The sequence below is a fragment of the Populus trichocarpa genome, chromosome 2, assembly GCF_000002775.5.
Source record: "Populus trichocarpa isolate Nisqually-1 chromosome 2, P.trichocarpa_v4.1, whole genome shotgun sequence".
Classification (NCBI taxonomy): Eukaryota; Viridiplantae; Streptophyta; class Magnoliopsida; order Malpighiales; family Salicaceae; genus Populus; species Populus trichocarpa.
Window position 1 is genome coordinate 7914321 of NC_037286.2, and position 15965 is coordinate 7930285.

The following is a 15965-nucleotide window of genomic DNA, read 5'->3' on the forward strand; positions in this document are numbered from 1 at the left end:
TCTTCGCAATGCTGCAGATCAAATCAAATCAAATCATGTTTATAAAGCAATAAAAGAAATTTGATCACTGATTTAAATAATGATTAACTCGAGAGGGTAAACAGAGTGCAAACAGAGACGCACTGTAACATAAACAAACGCGAGATAATGGGTAAATCACCACCAGTAAGCACGAAACTGCAGTTAATTAATTGCATGGGTTCATCCAAATCGTCAAGCAATGCCCACTATCAGGGGCGGAGGTATGTCAAGGGCTAGGGTGGGTTTTAGCCCAGGTTAAGATTTTATCAATATTTTTTGACTAGTTTTATGTAAAACAATTTTGTAATTCTCGATTGAATTATCCAAAAATTCTGAAAATTTGCGTGAAGCCTTCTAATATGATGCTTTAGCTCGGGTTAAAATTTCAGAATTTTTTTGAGAAATTCAGAAATTTGATGAAAAATCACAATTTGACTAGTTTTACGTTATTGGACGTAATTTTCAATCCGACTATCAGATTGAGCTGAAATTTTATGAGGGATCTTAAAATATATTGAATAAAATCTATTTAAAATTTTAGGATGAACGGAGTTTGGTAGTGCTAACAAAAAAAAACCGTCAAATAAAAGCAAAATGACTCATTAAGAATAAAATGGTTATTTACTATTAAAAAATAAAACAAATCAGTTCTTCTTTTCTTTTATATGTTGCCTACTAGGTGGAAGCAGAATAGGAAAAGAAAGAAAAGAAAAGGTTAGAGAGCAAGAAAAAAAAAAGTGAGAGAATAACTTTGTAAACTTACAAAGTCCAACTTATAAAACACTAATATAAGAAAGAATCAAGTGAAGGAAGGAGGAATTGAGAGAGGGAAAAAATTTAATTATTTTATTTTCTAGTTGACATGGGATTGTTATTTTATCTCGGTTGAGGGGTCGTTACAATATCGATTCAGATTCGATTATAAATGAATTATATTCCATAAAATATCGAATGATGTAACTTTAATAGTGAATTTATTTTTACTTTCACTTCAATTTTATGTATTTTTAAATTTATTTTTTAATATTTTAGGTAGTGTATTTGAATTAAAATTTTGTTGTTAACTTTAAAAATCTATATATATAAATTAATAATTAAATTTAAAAAATATTTATATATTTATTTAATAGTCCAGTGCAGGAAAAATTCCTGGCCTTGCCCACTATCATGTAGAATTTGCATCGTACGCGACGATCCTCCAAGTAGAAACTTTATGCGAATATTGAAAAAAAAAAGATTGGTGACAATGAAAAGATGGAAAAGCAACAGCGATTTGCATGCAAGCACAGGCGGCGGCTAGAATAGAAGATATTGGGGAGTTTTAGTGGCTGGAAAAAATTTGACGAATTGTTTTTTCTTGACATCGTCATAAATATCAATAGAGTTTCACGTGTTACTGTGGAGGGGGGGGGGGGATGGCAAACAGATTTGCAGTCCTTTGCTCGGTTGTTTGCTCCTTTCCATTTCCTGATTTTACTGCATATATTTCTCATGTCGAAACAGAAAAATGTAGAGAAATAGAAATAAAGACCCAGGAATTTCGACACGTGGACAAACAGAGTCCTGGTGGCTATAGTCCAAAGTTTTTAAACTCGGCCCCATGGCCGGCCCGGTCCAAGGACCGGGTTCCGGGTTTTGACCGGGTCACCGGGTTTTGATCGGGTCGGCCGGGTCAATTTCTATTTTAAAAAAAATTCAAAACGGCGTCTTTTTAGTTAAAAAAAAAACAAAAGTCAACGGGTTGCAACCAGGTTTTTTATCGGGTTTTGCCGGGTCAACCCGCCGGGTCATGGCTTATGCAATTTTTTCATCAACCCGGCCCGGTTCCAGCCCCGGGTCGACCCGCCGGGCCGGGCCGGGTTTCACAACACTGCTATAGTCCCCTCTTTCCTTTCTCTTTATCCCTTACCGACAAAAATAACGCAACAAGGCTGTGGTAGTAACCTCATTCCAAACAGTGTTTTATTAAAATTTATTTATATTAATATAAAAAATAATTTTTAAAAATAAAAAAAATATTGTTTTAATATTGAAATGACAGCCTTAACAACCCTTTCTCGAAGCCATTCTTGCATAATGACGAGGTAAGAAGCTATTGGATGAGATCAAATGCAACACTTAAACGAAGCCTTGACATTTTTGATTGCTGGGGCAGCACAAGTAATCATTTGACATAATTGATCAAGGGTCGCATGTGAAGCACCTTGACAGCCAAAAAGCAAACTACTATAAACAAGATATTTGTTCGAGCCAGGCCGAAAACGTTAGCAACATCAATGGGCCCCGGTGGGCCATGTCAGCCGACCTCGGACACTTGAACCTCCCTGGTCCAAACATCGATCAATCACTTACGTGTCCTTCGCACCAAAAGCGCTTTCTACTAATAATTATAACCCCATTTTAGCTGTATCTTTTATTTATTTATACGGTAATTCCTGTTATTTCAAACCCGCCCGACCACACTCTCTCCAAAATCCTCGTTCAAATATAACCATATATCAACTACTTACCCTCGTCTTAAGCCATGATTTACTGAAATAGACCCTCCCCCAATTATCCGCTTCTATCCTGATCCGTTCCGCACGTAAGTTGCTCAACACCGATAAGGGTAGTTTCGTAATTATATCTATCAACAGAAACCGCCATTTTCCACTCTCCCTTTCGCCTCTTCAATCAACCTTACAGGAGCTAAAAATACAGTTTTGGAGAAAGAAGAGAAGGGAAAGCAAAACTAAACACACAACGCATAAGAGCGGGCTCGAGCGCGCGGTATTGCGTCCGCTTACCATTTCTACAAAATAAACAGCCACCATGTCAGTCGCTAACCCAGAGCCACATCGAGCCAGCAGGTCTCGACAAACGAACCGACCCCCGTCAACTCGACACCAACAACAACAATCAAGTAGAGTCCCGTTACGCCAACTCCTCCGAGTGACATCAATCGCTGGTGGGATACAATTCGGCTGGGCGTTACAGCTCTCTCTCTTAACACCCTACGTGCAGGAGCTAGGAATCCCTCACAAATGGGCCAGTATAATCTGGTTGTGCGGCCCATTATCGGGATTGTTTGTGCAACCTCTTGTTGGCGTCATGAGCGATCGGTGCACCAGCCGGTTTGGAAGACGCAGACCGTTTATTGTTGCGGGTTCGCTTTTGATTGCGATATCGGTTTTGATTATCGGTCATTCCGCTGACATTGGGTGGTGGTTAGGCGATAGAGGAGGTGTTAGACCAAGAGCAATTGGCGCTTTTGTGTTTGGGTTTTGGATTCTCGATGTTGCTAATAATATGACCCAGGGTCCTTGTCGTGCTCTTCTCGCTGATCTTACTGGTAACTATTATAATTCATTTTAAAGCTGTTCATTGCTTTGATTTGATTTTATGCGAATTAGATTAATTTAGTTGAAATGAGATCAAACCCTAATTGAGAATATGATTTTGCTACGATTCCTTTTCGTTTTCGTTTTCCTTGAACTTTTTATGTGGTGGTGTGAGATGTCCTATCTGACTTACGTTTGGCATCTTATTTTTATTTATTTTTTAAATGATTAATCATTAGAGGGGTTTTTGATGATTTTTAATTATTTAAGTTTTCATTATTGGTGCTGCTTTATCTTTTTAAGATTCCGTTGTTGTCTGACGAGTGCTAAACGGAACTACTTTTGATCATTTTACGGACGATAATGTCCATGGCACATGATTTCGGATTGCTACACGGCGTTTAGAATTTTTGGTGGGGTCAGATCGGTTGGCGGGGCCGGACTGGTTGGTGAGCAATTGGAGTCTCTGTTGTGGTGGGTATTGGCCAATGTGGGTTTGGCCTAGTATGTATGGTTGATTGTGTTGATCGTCTAATAGCATGATTAAAGATGTATCAATTCTAGGTGGGATCCGCATACTCCATGTTGTGTGATCTGAGTTTGCTTCTTTGTTTCTGTCTTGTCTTCTTCTTCTTCTTCTTCTTTATTTTTCCTTCCATTTAAATAGATATGGAGATGGGGGCAACTAAAAGCAGTTTATAAAATATTCACTTTCTCCATGTCGACCGGGGAAATTGGACAGTTGAATCTCATTCTGATTAAAAAACTATTTTCTTGAGTATAATTCCTTAAATAGTAGGTTTCCGTAATTAGTATGGAATTTCAAATGAAACAATTTTACAATTTGAAAGTCATATTGGACGTGGTTCAGGCAGAGGAGCTTTCATAATTAAATCTTCTTCGAGATTAGCAACAGTAACAAGTGTTCATTTTGCATTTTGAAGTCATTTTCTGGAATTTGGGATTTGTGGACAAATGCTGTACGACGCACATGGGAAGATAGTGGAAGAAATGGGTGGTGAATGAGCATTTTCTATCCAGCTCATTTGTAGCTTTGAAAGATATACTTTACATGTGTGCCTGTTTGATCAATTTGCTATCTTCTGTTTTGGAACATGGGGAGCCGAAGCTTCAAGCTTACCTTAGGGGCTATTAAAGCTTCCCGAAAGGAACAGAATCTCATTGATGTACTCTTAACAGGGAGAATGGCCTGTTTCTTGTCAGTGGCTTGTTTCTTCTCAGTGAATCGAAATATATCTACTCCAATGATGCAATGTAAAGTGGGTCATAATCAATGTTTAACACCAGTGCTTTCTTTTGGTATTGCCGTGACTGTTTTGTGAAGCAGGAACTGATTAAGTACTGGATCAAACTGATTAAATGAACCTCCTCACTGCTCTACTGACTGTCAGATTTCCTTGTTGTAATGCAAAGTACCTTGCACAGCCTTTTTATAAGAAATGATTCTTATCTGCTCATGTGTTCACTGTTCCTATGTTTTACCCAAAGTTCATTCATATGGATACTGAGTATTTGTAATGGTATGCATCTCTGAATCTTTGGTATTTGAAGTTTGTCTATTGCTCCCAAACCTGTCAATTTTTATTTGTTTATTCAATGTGTTTGTCCCAAGGAGAAGTTCTTTTGCTATGTGAATTGGACTTGAGGTCATAATGTGGTTAATTCTTGGATACTACCTGGAACAAAGCCTTTATGAATTGTGCTGTGTTTGGCATGTATCTCTGACAACAATAGTCAAAAAAAGGTTTAATGCCATGATCGTGTAAGGCAGAGGGATCTATATACTGGGTTGCAGCAGTGTTTAATCCTTCTGCTATTTTTCTTTGAGGCTCAAAACACTACTATTTATTTAATTAAACAAAAATACCTTCAACAACAAGGAGTGGAGAGAGTTACGAATTGCTGGTGTTATTTTTGTGGTTCTCAACTGAAAACCTAGCAAGGATATGGGCAATCATCTTCTTATATGTTTTCCCTAAGAAAAGAGATGTCCTATAGATAATATGACTACGTGCATGCGTCATGCTTCTTTCTTCTGGCAAAGCACAAGATCCATATGCTTGTACATGCTATGTATAAAAAGATCAAACAAGGAAAAATACGCAGCAATTTGATTTTTGTCTGTTGGTGATTTGGCATTGTAGGAAAAGATCATCGAAGAACTAGAGTCGCAAATGCTTATTTCTCACTTTTCATGGCTATTGGTAATATTCTTGGTTTTGCCACTGGATCATATAATGGGTGGTACAAGGTTTTTCCTTTTACTGTTACTTCTGCATGCAATATTGACTGTGCGAATCTCAAGTCTGCCTTTTATCTCGATGTTGTTTTCATGGCAATTACTGCCTGCATAAGCATCTCAGCAGCTCAAGAATCACCTCTAGATTTGCCGGCCAGATCTATGCTTGCTGATGAGGAAATGCCAGGCCAGTCAAACTCTGAACAAGAGGCTTTCCTCTGGGAGCTATTTGGGACTTTTAGATGTTTCCCATCAACTGTATGGATAATATTGCTTGTTACTGCTCTGAATTGGATTGGTTGGTTTCCATTTCTGCTCTTTGACACTGACTGGATGGGTCGAGAAATTTATGGTGGCAAGCCAAATGAAGGACAGAATTATAACACTGGAGTCAGAATGGGTGCATTTGGTCTGATGTTCAATTCAGTAATTCTTGGAGTGACATCTGTGCTCATGGAGAAGCTCTGCAGCAAGTGGGGAGCAGGTTTCTTATGGGGCCTTTCGAACATCTTAATGGCTCTCTGCTTTCTTTCAATGCTTGTACTCTCCTATGTGGCAAGCCATATTGGCTACATGGGACATAATCTACCACCAGATAGCATTGTGGTAATTGCACTAGTGATTTTTGCAGTGCTTGGCATGCCATTGGCGGTAAGTTGCAAAACTCCTAATAAAGGATCTTTAGATTTTCTGCTAAATATTCTAGTCAAATGTTTTGTCAGCAGTCAAGAATAAAGTAAACAATAGCATTTTTCTATGGGTTCTGCGTCCTCTGTATGTTGTGGGTTCTGCTTGCTGAGGGTAACTCCCTCCATGTAGTTCATATCAAGTTGTTGATTTTTTAGGTTGAAAGGCTAAAGTACGAACTTTCTTCTTATATGACACCTGAAACATGTGATTTATGATGATAGTCCTTTTATTATTAATGTTTTTACTATTATGATGGGAGTCATAAAAGAGAAGGAACAAAAGAAAAGAAGGGAATTGAGAATTACTGTTTACATTTACATTTATTGAAGTTCTATGCCAGAATAGGGCCAATGTGCTGGGAATTGACCATACTCTATTGATAAGGAAATATAGATTTGTTTGCTGTGCTTGCTTCCTGATCGAAGTATTCTTCTGTGGCTTATTCCAGAAGAAAATTGATGTCATTATATTTGATTGCAGATCACTTACAGTGTTCCATATGCTATGGTTTCCTCACGTATTGAATCCTTGGGACTTGGACAAGGTGGGCACTACTCCTTTGTGCCTGTATTTACAAAATTATGTTTTGGTGATATGGCCAAGTAATCACTTCAATCGATAATTGGTTCTTACAGGGTTGTCAATGGGTGTTCTCAATCTGGCAATTGTGCTTCCACAGGTTTCTCTTTCCTCTCACTTATTTAGTCTCTTGTCTTCCTGCCTGCTGAAAATAGGAAAAATAGTAAAGAAAGTTTTTCTTCTTCCTTTAAAAAAAATAAAATTGCCGTTGAAGAAAATAATCTGTAAATTTTGTTTCTGACCCTGAATGTGATGCTGACTTGTTCACTGTTATGCCTTTTGATGGCAGTCAAAATACACCAATAACAACTAATTAGAAATAAATTAAATCACCTTTAGTTACTTTCACCTGAAGACACAAACTAAATATAATCTTCTAAAGACATAAACTAAGTTCTTCCTGCTGGAGTATGTTCCTCATATAATAATAGGTCCTGCTGCTGCGATTTCCATGTACTTGTCAGACCCCAGTGATACTTAGAACCATGCAGAGTCTCCTTCTGCCTTCTGACTAATGATTCCTCAATTTTTGTTTTATTTTATAATTTGCCTCTTGTTTTGACCACATGAACGAGTTCAGTAATTTATACACATGATAATCAGATTAAGTCATGAAAAAATGGAGCGAAAGGTGACTTCATGAAATACCCTTGACTTCAGCTTCGTTGTTAGTTATAGATCTTAGAATTTGGCAGTTTGGTAAATATGGCAGCAGCCCTGAAAATTCATTCTCTTTGGCTTCTATTAGTAGTAAATCTGATTATTATGTGCTGTTTAACCTACATCTAACAATGTGATGAAGGAAATATAAATCCGAATTAACTCCCAAATCCTCTTAATGAAACACAATTTTAGCTAATTGCTTGAGATATCCCAATAAATTACTTTCTGGTTAGACTCTACTGCATTGTTTTGTATTGTTTTGCATGCATGCATTCCTTCCCCACTTTCCCTTCTGTTACTTTCTTTGAAATTTTCTTCTTGTAGATAAAAATCAAAACTGACTCCCAAATCCTCGTATTGAAACACAATGTTAGCTAATTGCTTGACATATCCAATAAATTACTTTCTGCTTAGACTTTAATATAATATTTTATATTGATTTGCATGCAATCCTGACTAACGATTACAGTTTTTCCACTTTTTCCACGATGGGATGAAAACATTGTTAACTTTCATAAACGAAAATATAAAGAAAGTGAATTTATTTTTTAATTTCCAAATCACGAGACGAAGTTATTATCAACTTTTCTTCATTGAAAATTGACAAAATGCTGGTAGGTTTGCAATCTCTTAAGAAAAATTTGAAAATTCTTTTAATTGAAGAATAAAATTAGGTTGAATGATTTTTATTTATATTACTAAGGGATATTTATACAAGATACATATCAATCATTTAGGTAAGTCAACTATATAATTGAATAGGCTACAATCTAGGAGCTAAAAGTTAGGCTACAAATTAGCTAATTAATTGACAAGAATCAGCTAGCTAATTGGCATTTGTATACAAATAATATACATTAACCCTCCCTTGGATCACACATGCCTAACTTGGATAGCGACATATGGAAGTGATCGGTAGTAATAACATGAGTCAATATATCAGTCGGTTGATCTGCACTTTTAATACAAGGAATTTCAACCACACCAAAGTCTAGATTGTCTTTGATGTAGTTCTTAATAACTTGGTCCGATTATGCTGAATCGGATTGTTGGCAATCATAATAACTGCTGTGTTGTCACAAAAGAGCAGTGCCTGTTTTTTTGGAACATGCCCAAGTTCACTCAAGAGAATTTTGAGCCAACTAAGCAACATGACTGTATCATCAACTCTTCAACGTGAAAAATTTCCATAAGCTCTATAATCACATGGAGGGTATGGTGCTCTATAATTGAACTAGATAGTGATACCACATTCTATTTTTTTCTCCTTCAAGTTACTAAGTTACCTTAAACAAATGACACATACCTTGATGTAGATTTTCTATCTAATTTGGATTTAGCAAAATTAGAATCAATACATTCCACGATATCCAATATTCAGGTGGTTATGTTGGGAGAACATAACATCTTTACTTAGAGGATTTCAAGTAAGCCAAGATTCATTGTATTCATGTGTCGGTTACTTGGATTATGCATGAATTGGTTGTGGCTCACAACACCAATTGAATGTAACATGTCTACCAACCTTTGATACCTCTTTTTACTTGTTAGAACCTGATCTGATAAAAGCAAGACCATGATTCATCTCAATAGGATTTACCAATTTTGGTTAGGAGACCAGATATGTATTTTTTTTAAGAGAGAAAAAGTCCTTGCTTGGATTGAAATACTCCAATGCTCAACAAATATTTTAAAGTACCCATGTCCTTCATCTTAAAATCCTTGGCCAAGTAGTTTTGAAGCTTCTCTATTTCACTTATGTTGTTGTGTACATGTCATCAACATAAACAATAAGCAATAAAATACTATCACCTTTCATTTTATAGAACATTGTATGATCTAACAAAGCTTGCTTAAAACCATACTTATTCATTGATTGACTCAACTGGCCAAATCAAAAGCTTGACGATTGTTTCAGTCCATACAGTGCCTTTTTCAACTTGCATGCTTTACAAGTATACCTTTTGGAATACAATGAATCTTGGCTTACCTGAAATCGTTAAGAGAGGTACTGGAATCAAAAGGAGGTGAAGGCTTCACAATTACATTATTGTTCCTCCTTGTATGACCCTTTTGGAACAACTAAGTGGGCCTTTCATCCCTACCCTCTTCATATTTGGATACTTCTTCTTTTACAAGATCAAAGGATATCTCCTCACCAAAGCAGCTAAATCCTCCCTCTTGCTTGAATTCCACAATCTCTTTTTTGCCAATCATAAATGTCCTTCCTTATTACGAATCACCCCTAGAAGAGGGACAAAAGACACATCCTTGGAAAAATAACACTTTTTTTTCACGTAACCAAACATCTATGGATATATAGTATTTATCTTTAGGGGGTGAAAACACTTGTATCTTTTTTGGGAATTAGTGTAACTATCGAAGGGCATGAGGATCAAGCTTATCCCTATGAAGAGAGTGAATATGGTCATAATTGGCACAACCAAAAGTCTTAGGAAAAAGATCGAGAGTAGAAGGAATAAAGTGAAACCTTAATAACATCCTGAAAAGGGTTTGATTGTCAATAATATTGGCTGACATCCTATTAATAAGGAAGACAATAGTCATGACAACATTAGTCTAGGAATGGTTAGAAACATGCGTAATAAAACATAATGGCAGGGCTACTTCTAGGAGATGTTGGTTCTTACATTCTACTATGCTGTTTTATTGTGGTGTGTAGGCACATGTTTGGTGGAGTATGTCATGGTTTTGAAGAAATCAACATGGGATTGATTCACAAACTCACGACCATTGTCAGAATGAAAGACCTATGAAATTGTGTGACAATCATTTTGTAAAATTAAGGAATAACATGGATAATATCACTCTTTAGATTTTATAGTAAATATACCTAGCTTATCCTAGTGAAATCATCATAAAAAAAAATGTATTTGAGACCTAAAGCAGAAAGGGTAGAAAAAGGACTCAAAACATCAAGTATAAATGTCATATAAAAGGATTTGAACTTTCATTGAAAAGGAACAAGATGATTTTAGCATAAACGCATTTCTCACATCGTAAGCTAGAAACAAAATATCACAAAATAACTTGGGAAATAAATGTTCTAAATAGGCAAATGAAGGATGACCCGACCAACAATGTCATAATAGAATTTTTTTCCTTAACATCTTCTCTACTTGAAGACATTGGCTGAACTTGCTCTAGCTTCCTCCAAGTAGTAAAGACCTCCTCTCTCCTTACCAATGCTAATCAATCTCTTTGTGAGATTGTCCTGAAACACATAATGGGTAGAATAAAATATTACAAAATAGTTAAGATGTTTGGCAATATAGCTAATGTAGAGAAGATTATTAAAAAGAGTAGGAGCAAGTAAAGCAAAGATATGAAGAGTGGGTGATAGTGAGGCATTCCCAGCTTCAATAATTAGCATAGGAGCCCCATTAGCAACCTGAATAGATTTGACATACGAAGACATTAGTGAATCAAATAAGGAAGAATTGCTAGTCATGTGATCAATAGCTCCTAAGTCAATAATCCATATGTTATTAGCAAAAGAAGTAATGACGCAGGAGATTTTTGGAAATATAAATACTTTCCTAGGTTATTTTTGTTTTTTCTTAATCAATTTAAGAATTTTATTTTTTTTCCTATTCAATATTATTAGGTTTTTCTATTTAAAGGTAATAATTTTTGTATTTTATTTTTCATATTTAAAATTGTTAGGATTTTCAAAAATCTCGATAGAAAAGGTTGTGTTAGCCTTTTGACAAGTAGACTTGGATGAATAAAAAATAAATATTTCGGGTGTTTCCCTATAGCTACGGTATTCTTAGTCTTTGGAGGTTTTGACTTATAACAAACTCTGTTATTTTTTGTTTTCGATTGTGTCAACAAGAGCTAAACTAGAATTACCTCTTCAAGAAGACTTGCGATACACGGGAAGCAAAAGATTGAGATGTGTCAACAACAATATGGGAGGACTTCTTGTTTTTTCTCTTAGCTTGCTTAAGCTTAAACCACAATGGATTACCATGCTTCTATCTTCCAGCAAGTATCTATTATGTGTTTGGTGCTATGTGATGAATATGTGAAGAATAAGGAGGGACTGAATGGTAACTATTCTTCTAGATGGCAAGGGCTGAAGCCTCAATATGATCTTTAGTTCTCATGATAACCAATCTTTGCACATCTCGACAAACTACGGAGTGTGCTTCTTCCGAACTGGGTAAAGGAGAGGTAGCTAGGACACAACTGCTGACTTGATCCAAATTGTGATCAAGACCTGCAACAAACATGTAAACTTAATCCTCAGTCATCTTTTTCTCTGTTTCTCCACATTGTCTTAGCAACTTTATCATTAGGCATTCGATAGTAAAGTTTCATAAAAATGGAATTTAGTTCATTATGGTATTTAGTGAGGGGTCTGCCACCCTGAAGTAATTGAAAGGTTTTCTTCATTAGTTTATAAACCTGGGAAGAGTCAGACGCATCAAGATAACTCCTCTAACAAAGTGTGACATAAGATTAGGAGTCATAGAGTTGATAAGCCATGGCTCAACTAGAACATCCTGTTTTTCCCATTCATCATAATATGGATCATTTTCAATGGGTGCAACCTTTCCCCCCATAATATTATTCTTCATCCCATCAACAATATGCATTTCCAGAATTTTAGACCAAACATGATAATTTGTACCATCCAGTTAATATGGATATGAGAAGAATGCAATAATATCTTGATTTCTGAATCTACAAAAACTCTGTCACTGTTGGACATAGTTGATTGCTCATCAAACATAGAAGACTAGGGTTGATTGAAGTGGTTGTAAGAAAAACAGCATGAAAGTGTCATTAAAAGTTGTCAAGTGTCATTAAATCTTGTCAAGAAATCAAGTTAGGTTAGCCTAAAACCCTGATACGAAATTGAAAAATGGAATTAGACTGAATTATTTTTATCCATATCATTAAGTGGTATTTATACAAGATACATATCAATCATTTAGGTAAGTCAACTATACAATTAAATGAGTTAAAATCTAAGAGCTAAAAGTTAGGTTAAAAATCAGCTAACCAATTGACAACTATATATAACTAACATATGTTAACTCTTTATGTGCCTTTTAATAAAAAAAATATTGTTTTTACATTAATGCATAATTAATTTATATCACGAAAATGAAAATATTGATACTCCACTTCTCCGCCAAAAAGTGAGTTTCTACTCGGATAATTTGTATGTTGTTGCATAAAATTATTGTTGAAAAGTGTTCTGGCCCACTTAACTCTTGTATTTTTCGGTCTGATGAAATAAGTTCTGCCCTTGTGAAGCAACATTATCCTTTCTGAATCAATTATTGCAATTAAGAACCTTGTGTACTTTTGGTTCTCTTAAAAGAAGAAGCCGTGTCCTCTATCAAATATGGAAAGCTCTCCTGAATGGTGGGCACCTTAAATCATAATTGCCAATTTCTTGCTGAAACTTTTGAGAAGATGTGAAAATTTCTCTCTTTTGCATTTTATTATTCACATGTCAGTTTTATCCCATTGGAGAATTGGCAATGTTGTAAACTAGTTTGTCACCATGATTATGATAGATAGATACATGGCCTGGCATGAACTGGTGCAATATTGCCTTTGTCATCTGTAAATTTAGCAAACTAGATAAAATAAATCAAAAGCTGGTTCAATCCATGCCAGGCGGAATTCTAGATTATATGTTTATGCTGATGCAATGTGTCAAAAATTGCGAAGAAAATTTCCAGGTGGCGGGTAGATGCTTTCAGTTAATGCGAGTACTTGTGCAGTACACAACCTTTTTTCCAGCAGATTGTACTTCCGATGATTTCTTATGCCTTTACATAGTGAATTCCCTACGATTTTTGTGATAAAAATTTTCTGCAGGAAAACATCATGTTAGGATTTTCTTATGTTGTCATTTATTTGTTAAAATCTGATGTCAAAAACAGGTGGTGGTTTCTCTGGGAAGTGGACCATGGGATCAAATATTTGGTGGTGGAAACTCCCCAGCCATTGCTATTGGAGCACTCGCTGCTTTTGCTGCTGGAATTATAGCCATCTTGGGTATTCCTCGATCAGGAGTTCAAAAGCCCATGGTCTTCTCATGAGGTATTCTTTTTTTGCCTATTTTTTGGATGTTGATAAAACTCAAAATGTTAACGGGCAGCAAAAATTTGTTGTCTACCAGTTTCCTCTGTAACATATTGCTTTCCCATAATGCAATTTAAAGGGCCTTTTTTTTGTGGCAATTTCATCTGATCAGTTGTCAGCATAGTCCATGAGGTGGATCTGAGAGAAGGTGCTCTCAATATGCATATTGCGAGTCCGAGTTTCTTTGAAACAGGAAATTTCATGGACGATTTGAATCTTTGGGTAGTTTTTAAGAATTTTTCTTAGCCAACTACAGATCTCTTCTACTTAAAAAATGCAAAAGACTCGGTGGATAGGCGTGTCTGTTTACAATACATTCAACATGTATTAGGAACGGTGGAAAACATGCATATGTAAAGCAATGGTCACACGAAATGGCAACTCACAACATGAAATTGCAACTCACAAGTAGGGAAACAGATATTATAGCTGTTAGTGAATGATGGGTGAGACAAGCCATCTAAATTTGGGGAAGAATTTCTCCAAATGAAAAAAAGTTCTCCTTTTTCCATGGGAAAGAAAGTAAAACCCTGGATTGCTCCCAATACTACTCCCTCACCAACTAAGATAAGTTGCTGCTGATTGGGATTTATTCCTGATGGAAAAATATTCATTTTCCAAAGGTTACACTGATTGGCTTTTGGTGGTCCTAGCATGATGTATTCCAATCGCATGCATTTTGTGCCTGAGTTTTCCATGTGAATGTGGTGAGTTGTGCTTGGTGGCGAACAGTTAGTATGTGAGTTGTGCTGATTGAAACCCTGATGGGGACATGTCTCTTATGCTCTGATATTTTGAAATGCTTCATTGATTTTTATGGACGATCTAGTTTGTGATAATAATTAATTATTTCTTGTCATTGGTTGTGTCTGAACCTTGGAATAAATTCTTGTGTTTATTGCAGTTATCAGTATCTATGAAAGCCTGTTTTGCTTTCAATGCCTCCATACAATGCTTTCTCATAAGGCCTTGGAATCATTTAAAAGACCTGCCTCAGGTAAAAATTGTTTGAGCTAATTACTGTTAACTAGTAAATGAAGACATGGCAGAAGACTTGGAAAAGTTTGCATGGCAGTAGTATTACTATATCATCATTGGACTTATTTGCTCTGAAATACATGAGAATAGTTTTGGAAATACTTGACCTGTGCTTCAGACACTAGAATGCGTGCATGTGCATGTTAAAAAATCTAGGCGGGCGCTTTGAGAAAAAAGTGCTGGGAGTGTAACACATCATGGGGACAATGTAGCTTACCTGTGCAAAGATCAGCAATGCATACAAAAATGGCATCCGGATAAAAACTGATTTTCATGTTGACATGTGTGGTTTTTGTTAATCAACACAAATCGCATCCAGCTAAGAACAGATTAGCATGCTGACATGGTGGTTAGAGGCAGAGATTTCTTGGTATCTCCTACCAGTGACTAATTCTGAAATTAAGCATCAACCTTTTTTCAGGAAAGAAAGAGGCAGGGTGAGGAGGATGGAATCTGTGAATTTGTTCGAGTTTCTAGAGGAGTATAATCTTTATTAAATGTCAAATCCTGGAAGGTCGTGTCGCTGTTGCCTATCCTTTTCCTCCACATTGAAACTTGCATTTGGCGTTGTATTTGGTTTTTCTTTTTTATTACTATTACTATTACTATTATAATCCCAAGAAAAAATTCTGTTTGAATTCCCACTATGACAACAACTTGGTGTAAAATGATAAATGTGAAAGGCGTTGGCATCGCCATGTGATCCTAAATAATGTCAATTTCTATGTCCACAATCCGGGGGGGGACATTTTTTTAAAACCCCACTTTAGGATTCTAAATAGGTTTTCGTTCAGATTATCACACGCTAATTTTTGTCCACTGGTACAATCTTATGACACGTTGCTCTCATCTACAGCAATTTATTGAGCTGGAGACACATGGAATCTGACATGGGTGGGTATGGATTTCAGAGAACTAATATCTTATGCAGGGAAACCGAGGGAAACTGATTCTTGAAGCAGGTCAGTCTGTGGAAAAGGCAAAAAAAGTTGAACTCTATTTGTTTGGGAGGGTGATGATGGTAGGGCTGCTGCTTCTGTTGCCTCACAGACACAGCCAAGGCTCTCTCCTACAGAGAGACAGTCTCGTTTCTGTTGTGGGAAAAGGGATACAAATTAAATGGTTGCAATTGGAGCACGTAATTGTCTCTCAATGTTCCCTTTCTTCCATCTGCCGGTTCTCTATACAGCCATCTACTGTCATCTCCATTAATCTCGTGGTCCCATTTATGACACTATATCCACCTCCACATATCGTGAAGA

The 15965-nt window shown here is 36.3% G+C and overlaps 1 protein-coding gene across 2 annotated transcripts; it reads left to right on the forward strand.

The window, feature by feature from the left end:
• The first annotated feature begins 2412 nt into the window (after positions 1 to 2412).
• LOC18096251 (sucrose transport protein SUC4) lies at positions 2413 to 15341 on the forward strand. Of its 2 annotated transcripts, none has more exons than XR_002980498.2 (6): positions 2413 to 3352; positions 5507 to 6252; positions 6772 to 6835; positions 6927 to 6970; positions 11393 to 11792; positions 13464 to 13624. XR_002980498.2 is itself a non-coding variant. In XM_024595682.2 (6 exons), the coding sequence occupies exons 1-5, from the start codon at positions 2833 to 2835 to the stop codon at positions 13620 to 13622; spliced, it is 1533 nt and encodes a 510-aa protein (XP_024451450.1). In that variant the 5' UTR covers positions 2439 to 2832; the 3' UTR covers position 13623; positions 14570 to 15341. The 2 variants fall into 2 exon arrangements, 1 of the variants encoding a protein (XP_024451450.1); XM_024595682.2 differs by lacking the exon at positions 11393 to 11792 and adding an exon at positions 14570 to 15341 and having other exon boundaries at positions 2439 to 3352; positions 13464 to 13623.
• Positions 15342 to 15965: the final 624 nt, after the last annotated feature.